Raw genomic sequence first — 10,214 nt, 5'->3', positions numbered from 1 at the left:
ATAAAGTATTAAAGTAATAATAAGCTTTTCTTAAAGAATTTATATAGCTACTACTTATTTATTACCCTAGTCCTATATTATATTTTTTCTTATTAAGTAGTAAATGAATTTAGTAATAACTATAAAGCCTTTAATCTAAATATAGTAATAAATAATAATTTTAATAAATGCCTTGCCTTTAGTTATATTATTATAATATTTCTATTTTAAAATCTTAGTAATTCCTAAACTTAAAAGGCTTCTTTTAAGTATTTTATAAATAAAGCTAATAATAATTATATTATTATAATAGAACTATAATTTTTCTCTAATATTAACTCTGGCTTATTTAATCTTATTTAAAGTTATATTTAGGTTTTAAAGATATTTAAATATAAAATATTAAATACTAAATAAAATAAGCTAATTATTATAGTTTATATAAGGTTCTTTAACTTTAATATTATTAATAAATAATATAATAATTTTAGGAAATAGATTCTCTAAAATAATTATAATAACTTATATAAATTATATAACGGAATTAGTAAATTCCTTCGAGATTTTATTAGTAAATAAAAATAAGTTAGTATTTTATAAGATTATTAAATTTATTTTTATAATAGTATTAATTAGTTTATAAGTTCTAATAACCGTTTTTATAACTAAAAATTATAGATTTTAGTAAAATCTCTTATATTTTTTAAGAACTTTATAATCTAGGTATTTTAATAGTATTTTTATTATTATAAATACTAGAGCTTTAGAATATAGGAAATTCTTCTCTTATTAGGCTTTATATTTAATAGTCTTAATTAGAATAGGTAAGCTAATATCTTTATAAACTTTTCCTATTTCTTTCTAATTAAATATAATTATATTTTCTTAATTAATTATTAATTCTCGAAATATAACTAGCTTCTTTTTCTAGAACTAGTTACTAATATCTAATTATTTAAAATATTCTGAAATAAGTTATAAATCTTTTAGAATAACTAATATTCTTAGTAAAAAATAGTTCTTATATTTCCTAGTATATTTCTATAAGTATTTTCTAGTTTTAAATCTTTTAAACTAGTTCGGATATTTACTAGAGCCTTTTCTAGTTTTATTATTAGTATTTACTAATTAAATCTTCTTATTCTTTATTTTATATATTCTTATAACTAGAAATAGCTTATAGCTATTATTTTTTTTTTAAAAAGCTATAGCTATTTTCTCTAGTACTTTTTTTATCTAATTTCCGGATTTTATAACTTTCCTATTTAGCTTCTTTCTAGTTAGATATAAAGAATGCCTTTTTATCTAGTATTTTAATATATTTTTCTTAAGCTTTTATATATTTCAGAATTCTTTCTAGTTTTAGATTCTATATTTCTTAGTTTCGGGAATATATTTCTTTATTATTAGGAAATACTATTTTATTTTTTCTTTAGAAATATCTTTATTTAATATTCTTTTTATTTCTTTTTCTATTAAATCCGGAATTACTCTTAATAATACTCTAATTAGAGCCTTTTTTATTTTAGTTTTCCTAAAAATATTATTAATTTCCTAAATTTCTAAACCTGAAATAAAAGAATTTATAAGAAATCCTAGTATCTTTTTATTTTCTCTAATATTATTACTAGTTATAATATTAGGCTCTATTTTTCTTTTTTATCTTTAGTTTCTTATTTTATATTACTTAATTTCTTAATTCTAGAAGCTTAATATTCTTGAATTATTATTTTCTTTTACTTTCCGGTATTTTTTAAAAATAAAATAATTATAATAATATAAGTATTCTAATTATTTTTAGAATTAGTAAATCTTTTATTTTATAAATTATTACTCTTATATATAATATTTAACTTTATTTTTACTAAAAATAATTAATTAAATAGGATTTTTAGAGCTTTTTTAACTAGGAAAAATATATTTTTATATCTTACTTTATCTATAATCTTAGTTCTAAGCTTTATTATTTCTATAAATCCAAATTCAGTTCTAATAATAATAAATATTTAATAATTTATAGTATTATATATTACTTTACTAATATTTCTAGAGATCTTTTTAGAAAGAATATTAACTTTAGCTTTAGTATTAATTATTTCTTTATATTTAATACTTTTTTAAGATTCTCAAAATATAAATTAGAAATACAGAAATTATTTAATATATTTATAAGCTAGTAATATCCGAATATTAATACTATTATTTTTAAATTAAATAATTTTATTAGTATTAGATACCTAAACTAGTATTTCTAATTCCTTAAATATTTTATTTATTATATAAGCTATAGCTACTAGCTTTATAGATTTTCTAGTATATTTAATTATATTTAATATAATAGTATTTTCTATTTATAAAATAATAAAATAGGAAGTATTATTCTTAATTTATTAGTTTTAAAATATAATAGCTAGATCTAGTATTTTTAAAGTATTAATAAATATTCTTATTTCTTTTTAAGTTTTTAGAAATAAAATAATTACTTTTTTTAGTAGCTTTATTAGAATATTATTAATTTTAGGAGTTCTATATTTATTATAATTAAGAATATACTAGGTTTCTAATTCATTTTATTTATTTCCGGAAGTATTAATATTAATATTTTTAGCTAGGCTATTCTTTTATTTATTACTTTTTAAAGTAATATTTTTTTGGCCTCTTATATAAAATAGCTTTTCTTTTATTTTAGTTTATTTTTAGAAAACTTCTTTAATTATTTCTATTTCTTTTTTCTTTCTTTTTAATAAGAAACCTATTATAGTATTAATAGAAATACTATTTATAGCCAAATCTTAGTACTATTTATTAATTTCAGAACCTAAAATATTAGTAATTCTAATATAATTTCTTCTAAGATAAAATAGCTATTTAGATTTTCTAGATATAATTTACTTACTTTTATATATAGATCCCGGTTAGCCAGTTCTATTTTTTCTTTCTTATTTTATAAACTAGATATTTTTTATTAATTTCTAGATATTTTTAAATTAAGTATTTAAGTTATAATTAAATTCTTTTCCTTAAACTTAGGAAATAATTTAGTTAAATTACTAGTATTTACTAATAAGAAAAAAGGAAATACTTTTTTATTTAGGCTTAAATAACTCTTTATATTATTTTCTATTAAATTAGTAAATATATTTATAATTTATAAGCTTTTTTATTAGTAAAAAATAGAATTAAAAAATATAAATATATTTTAAATTAGTATTATTATTCTTATTCTTATTATAATATTTATAATAAATTTATTCTTTTAGTTCTAGATTCATATTATAGGCTATATTAACTTAAATAATATTTTCTAATTATATTTATAACTAACTTTCTCTAGAATATAATTATCTAAACTTTTTATTTATTTTAGTTTAATTATTATAGTTATTATAGTATTCTTTATATTCTCTATTATAATTTCTAATATATTTTCCCTAAAAACCCGAATTATATTTACTAGGTTATTAATATTATTATATTTACTATAATTAGCTAGATTATATAAATAGATTATAAATATTTTCTTAAATTATAATAGTAATTATATTAAGTTATTTCTATAGATTTTCTTAAGTTATAATAATAATAAATAGTTTTTCTAAACTTTTTACTAGCTAATTAATATTATCTTTTTTAGATTTATTACTTTTAATAAGTTTTATATAATTTGCTATAGGCTAGATTCTTTTTTTACTTATATTTATAATAGCTTTAGAAAATATAATAAAAGAAACTAGTAAAAAGTAATTATTTTCTGGCTTAAAAACTATATTATAAATTACTATATCTAAATATTTTTATCTAAATCTAGATATATTTAGGTTATTAGTAATATTAAAATAATATTTCTTTTCTTTATACTTATAAAATATTACTATTTTCTTATATATTTTATTATATTTATAAATAAAAATATTTATAAGCTTAAAGTTTATATTTTTAAAAATATAATTTCTTATTAGAATAAATAATTCTCTTATAAATTCTTAGTACTAAATAATTTTATTTATCTTTTTTCTCTTTAGTAATTTCTTTAATACTTTATTAAATATATTAATATAAGACTTAAAAGAAATTTCTTTATTCTGGACTTATATAATAATCTAATTAAGAAAGCTATAGCTAATTTTAAATATTTCCTAGTTATATTCTCGGAATTCCTTTAATAAGACCTTAAAGAATTTAGTTTCTTAATAATTTCTTGAATTATTAGTATAATATTCTAATATAGCCTTAATCTAATTCTTATAAATAAAAGAAATATAATAAATAATTCTTTCTTTTTTAATATTATTAGAAATATAATAGTTTTTATATATATTTATATATTATTTCAAGAATATAGAAATATTACTTTCTTAAAACTATAGTATTTTAGAAGCTTTTATAAATAATAGATTTAAATCTAATCCTAATATATATTTATTTTCGACTATATTAATTTTAATAACTTTTTTTATAATTAATTATAGAGTTTCTATATCTAAAACTTCTACTAATAAGGTTCTTAAAAAGCTAACTTTTTATTTAAATATATCTTTTAGTTTAAAATCAAGATTTAGAAAAAACTAGTTAATAATAATAAATATAATCTAGATTTGAATTTTAGTATTAATAATAATAAAATAATAGCTTTTCTAGTTTTATTTCTATTATTTATATTTTCTTTTCTATTTTATTAGCTTATTATTTATAGTATTTTCTTTTAACTTTACTAAACTAGATATATTTAATAATACTATTAAAGGTAATAATATAAATAATAAATATAATTTTTTAATTTTTTTAATTTTTCTAAATTCTTTTTTTTATTTCTATTTAGTATTCTTTCTTTTCTCTAGAAGCTTCTCTAGATTATTTATATAATTTCTTATTTCTAATTTCTTTTTAATTCTTATTTCTAATTTCTATTTATTATTTTATTTAAAATTAAGGATATTTCCTCTTTTAGGTATTTTTTCCGGATTTAGATATAAACTTTTTTACTAGAACTAATACTATTTTTATTCCGGTTTTTATTATAACTAAAAATAATATATAAATTAATAATATAACTTTATTTCCAAATACTAAAGTTTATTTCTAACTAAGATCTAATTTATATTATCTTAGTATAATATTTCTTATTCTATTTCTTTTATTTCTTTTCTTTTTATAATTAGTCTCTATTTCTATTACCTTTATATATTATACTAGTAATTATATCTTATAACTAATCCGTATTTAAATTACTAGATATATTAGAAATTAATATAAAATACTAAGATTAATATTTATATATCTTTAATATTTTAGTCTTAGACTTAAGATATTATAATAGTTCTTTTCTTTCCTAATTTACTAAGCTAATAATTCGCTTTATAGATATTTCTCAGAACTTTATAAAAGTATTACTTTAATTATAAAGTTTTAATCTTCCCTATATTACTTATTATAAAATATATAGGAAAGAAACTATAATAAGACAAAAACTTATACAAAGTATATTAGAATATAACTTAATAATAAAATAATAAGATTAAAAGCATAAATAGTAAAGTATAAATAGTATATAGTATATAAAAGCTTAATTAATTAAATACTCAGAAGAGATTATTCTCTAGGACTATAGAAAAACTAGCTTTCTTATATAATTTCTGCAAGTCACGTGCAAAAGGCCGCGGTCTTTGCCATGTGACCAAAACCTCAAAACCGCCAAAACAACATGATTTTTGGAGAGTACGGTCTGCCGTACCACACTACTCTTGGATATTCTAGAGTAGTTGAGTAGTGTTGAAATTAGGGGCCTGAGGCCCCTAATAGGCTTAGTAAGCCCTGGAACAGAGCCTTAGGGGCTGTGCACTAATGGGGCTTAAGCCATAGGCTTATTACTGAGTAGATTATGCCCTGTAAGGTTGATTCAGGGCATAATATGCCCTGTGAGGCTAAATCTGTTCAGCTGAGGTTGAATGGTTCAGTATAAGGCTCTCTGGTTTAGGGGTTTAATACATGTGACTTCGGGGGTTCAGGGCTATATATACAGGCTACTTACCACTGTAGAACAGCAGTCAATTCAGTACGTTTTACTTGGTTTACATTGCAAGCACGTGACCCTAGCTTTATTATTTAGCTAGTTCAACAAGTAGTATGCACGTAATACCGCACGTGATATTCCACGTAATAAGCTAGCCTAATTTAGTCTGTCGCATATACTCGCTTTTCAGGCATTTGACTCACAGCTAATCAGCACACGTAATTTTGGTGTTTCCCTGAAATACTACTTTGTACTCTCCTAAAGAATCAGAAATGGAATTGCTTTCAGGGAAGCACAAACCGAGACGCCAACTGTTACATCAAGCGATGCCACAAATGGGCAACAAAATTCTCCGGTTAGCCTCAGATGTGTTTGACGTTTCCCCTTTGCCTGAACCGATCTTGTCTCATTCTAAATAATCGCTTCTAATGCTCATTCGTGCATTGATTAAACAGGATAATGATCGCCTTTCATCTGAAAATATACCTACCAAGCATGATCGTCCGCAAGGTCGGACGAGTCTCTCTTCTTTTGAGAGGAGACGAAACTTCCACCACTATCAACCCTGGGGTTTAAATCCTGCGATGTTCCAGGAGGTTTCAATGACAGCATCCCCATGTTTTTCGTATTGAAGGGCCCATCATTTACCTCAAAGGTAAGCACTGCCGTCTCTTCTTCACTACCAAGCGGAGTATCTTGTTCCCTTCTTAACCTGTACATTCTTTTCATCATGGTGGCTTCGGGACTGGGTCCCACTGCTCTCGCAGTAACATGGTCGGAGTTCGCAGCTGGAACCGCCTTGATGGCGCTGCGCATCTATACCAATGGCTTCATCATTCGGCGTTGGAATCCTGACTTCTGGTGGGCGTTTTCATCATATGTAAGTTTGTCCTTCTGCCTTCAGCCAGTACCTAACGTCGCAGGTCTGCGCGATTCTCTCATCGGCCTTCCTCACCATCTCTGTCGACAATGGAATTGGCGCCCATTTCTCTCCCGCGACTCCCTCGTCGAATCCTGATCCTCAATCCCAACTCTACCAATTGATATTCACGACCTTCTCCATCCTCGCCATCGCCTTCGGTAAGATGGCAGTCATTCAATTCATCCTCCAACTAGAAGGGACTAACCGGAACGGGAAACGCATTCTCTACATCTGCGCGGCCAGCAACTGCATGGTCAGTTTCATCTTCATACCTCTGCTCTGGGCGCAATGCAACCCTGTGAACAAGATCTGGAACCCCAGTATTGCGGGAGCGTGTTATGGCAGGGAAACGTATACGATCTTTGCATACTTCCAGGGAAGTTTTGGCGCAGCCTTAGATACGGCGCTTGCGTTGTATCCTGCCATTATGCTTTGGCATCTGCAAGTCAAGCTCCATGTCAAGCTCGGTTTGGTTATCTTGTTTGGGTTCGGTATTCTGTAAGTTTGTCCCAACTATTGGTTAGCATTCACTGATCCTCTCAGTGCTGCCATAACGGCTGTGGTCAAGACTGTGCAGATCGGTACAGTTAAAGCAATGCAGGACACCACGTTCCATCAAGGTTATTTAGACATCTGGGCAAGGTGGGCATTCAATGACCCCTTGCATACCTAGCTAAAACATGTAGTACCAACCTTTGGGTTGTCTTCATCGCCAGCTGCATTCCCACCATTCGTCCTATCCTCGTCCGAATCATACATAAAGTCACTGGGAAGGAAGGCAATACCACGATAGCGACTGGATACGTTTACGAGGCTACATTGAAAGACTCGAAAAACGACTCCGCCAAGTCTAGAAAGGTTCGAGCATATAGCAAGGTATACACTAGGGGACAAGGGAGTGGGAATGCTGCGACTAAGAATGTGTTTGAAAGTGAGGAGAATATAATGCCTGGCAAGGATGAGATCGTTATGACGACCGAGTATCAGGTCAAGTATGAGGAGAGCCAAGACTCCTTGAGCGAGAAGGGCTTGGGAAGGGCTGAATCTTGGAAAGATGAGAGGTAGGTCGGTCAATGTCACTTACAAGATCCCGAGGTACGGGAAAATATTATTGTGTATCGGCTTCAATGCCTCAATTATTATTGAAGTTCATGTCATCTTCCGCTAAAGATTGCAATTATCTTAGTCTAGATCTCTTGCAAGGTAGCGAAGGAGTCTCCTCTTGCCATGCTCGCAAATCATTCAACGTTTATTGCAATTAAATGAGCTAATGCTTCAGGGATGGGTTATGCCATGGCTGTTGAGTTGTCTGTGGTACTTTATAGGATTCTGGGCGCTGTATAGGTGGGTTCTATAGGATTAGAGTATTTTATCTACTCAAATTCTATTTTCTACAAATTTAGGGTTATACTCTCTATATATTCTATAATTCTCTTCGCTGCCTTTAAGACCTTTGCAGGTTTAGAGACCCTGTCTAGAGTAACATTTGCGTCTTTGTAACACGACGCCGCTTTTGTGGTATTATATGATTAGACTCAAGCTCCAGAGCAGTCCCACTCTTCTTCTTACATCGGTGAGTCTATGCCATTCTCTCTATAACAGGCTCGGCAACGATTGGCGTTTTGCACTATCGATAACAATTGATGCCATAATTATAAGGTATCGATTATATTAATAGTGCAATTAATTATTTAGCGAGCTAATCCCTATATACATACGATTTTACCCCTTTTCTAATTCCAGAAGGTTCAGAAGTTTAGTAAAGTACTATACTATATATAATAAAGGAAAGGCTCTCTGTTATTTACCTATTTAAAGAAAGTATCTAGAATTCCAGTCCTTTTCCAGTACTTAAGGCACTCCCGTATCTTAATTATCTCGGCTTCTAGCTGCCCCCTATCCCAGCTTATCGTACGACGAGCCCCTAAAAAGACTCTCTCTGGTTTATTGCTCATTAGTACTACGAAGATTGCGGCATAAAGTGACGGGATTACAGGGCATTCGTACTGCAAGTCCATTTTCAGGCCACTTTCTACCACACTCACCCACTGAAGCCCCCTATATTTCCAGACTACTCTCCTGTAAGCACGCTATAAACTATAAACAAGGGGTACCACACCTTTAGAAGGCATGTCCCCTGAGCTTACAGGGGCAGAGTCGCTAAAGGGTCCTATCCCTTCGTCCGGTGAGACATAGTCCACGCTAGTAAGGGGGCCTGGCTCAGGGCGAAAGGTGATAGATGACTAATAACTTTTTAAGCAAAGGTATGACTTTACAGTCTGAGCCAGGCCCCCTTGCTAGCGTGAACTATGTCTCACCGGACGGAGGGATAATAGCTCTCTCACAGCGTCCGAGCGCTATAGTTGCTCCGCCAGCAACACCATAACCCCTGAAGATCTTCAAACCCCTTGCAAATGTCTCACAGCCCTTGTTTTAGGGGTTCAGGCCTGAGTTACAATGCTTAGCGGGTGTAGTCCCTTAAACCACACCCTGGAGTCCGCTAAGACCCCTACGCGAGCGTAAATGCGCTGTAATCCCGTCACTTTATGCCGCAATCTTCGTATTGAGAGGATATTAATAGCCATACAAGAGAGCTTAGGCCAGCGTTGCCTTTGCATATCTTGGCACTACCATGCAAGGGCCCTCTTTTTACCAGGATTATATAATTCCTCTATATTAAAGTCTATATACTCGTCCCTACTTGCTAGCCTAGTAACTAATTAAAGGGCTAAGGCAAGCCGATCGTAAGTATCAAGTGCTTCTGGCTCCTGAGAAGAGCTAGTAGTTAGAATAATTAGAGCTTATGGCCCCTCGTCCCAATACCTTTCCCAGAGCTTTTTTACTCTTAGTAGAACTGGCTTTACTTACTTTTTTAGCTAGTATATTTTAATATATCTCATACGGCGTATAGGATTTAGAATTAAAGCGGTAGTATAAATAGGAGATATATCTGTCTTTATATAGTACTTATTAAGTACTATATATATAATATTCAGGTATTAAAGGAAATCTTGGCTCTCTTTATCCTTTTTCTTTTTATACTTAGCCTATAAAAGTTAATTAAATAAAGAGAAAGAAGAAAGAAAAGAGAGAAAGAAAAAGAAATAAGCTTATAGTTATTTCTTGCAAGTATTTAATTAAAATATCTATTATAAAGAGTATAGTATTAATAGATATAGAATCTCCCTCTATAATAAAAGTAGCTCGTAAGAAGGAACTAAGGAATTCCTTAATTATATAAAGCTTTTTCTAGTCTTAGTAGCTTAAAAGATCTAGTTCTAGCTCTTCCTTATAGTCCTGGTA

General features: G+C 28.0%; 1 protein-coding gene across 1 annotated transcript; it reads left to right on the top strand.

Annotated features, from left to right (window-relative positions):
* Positions 1–6,719: 6,719 nt before the first annotated feature.
* On the top strand, positions 6,720–8,052 carry K444DRAFT_660403 (uncharacterized protein; the record flags this gene model as incomplete). Its single annotated transcript, XM_024886456.1, has 4 exons — positions 6,720–6,869; positions 6,913–7,409; positions 7,455–7,553; positions 7,598–8,052. The coding sequence occupies 4 exons, from the start codon at positions 6,720–6,722 to the stop codon at positions 7,974–7,976; spliced, it is 1,125 nt and encodes a 374-aa protein (XP_024741412.1). The 3' UTR covers positions 7,977–8,052.
* Between the last annotated feature and the right edge of the window lie 2,162 nt (positions 8,053–10,214).

The sequence above is a fragment of the Hyaloscypha bicolor genome (assembly GCF_002865645.1).
Source record: "Hyaloscypha bicolor E unplaced genomic scaffold K444scaffold_23, whole genome shotgun sequence".
Taxonomy (NCBI): domain Eukaryota; kingdom Fungi; phylum Ascomycota; class Leotiomycetes; order Helotiales; family Hyaloscyphaceae; genus Hyaloscypha; species Hyaloscypha bicolor.
This window is presented reverse-complemented; position numbering and strand designations above follow the sequence as displayed.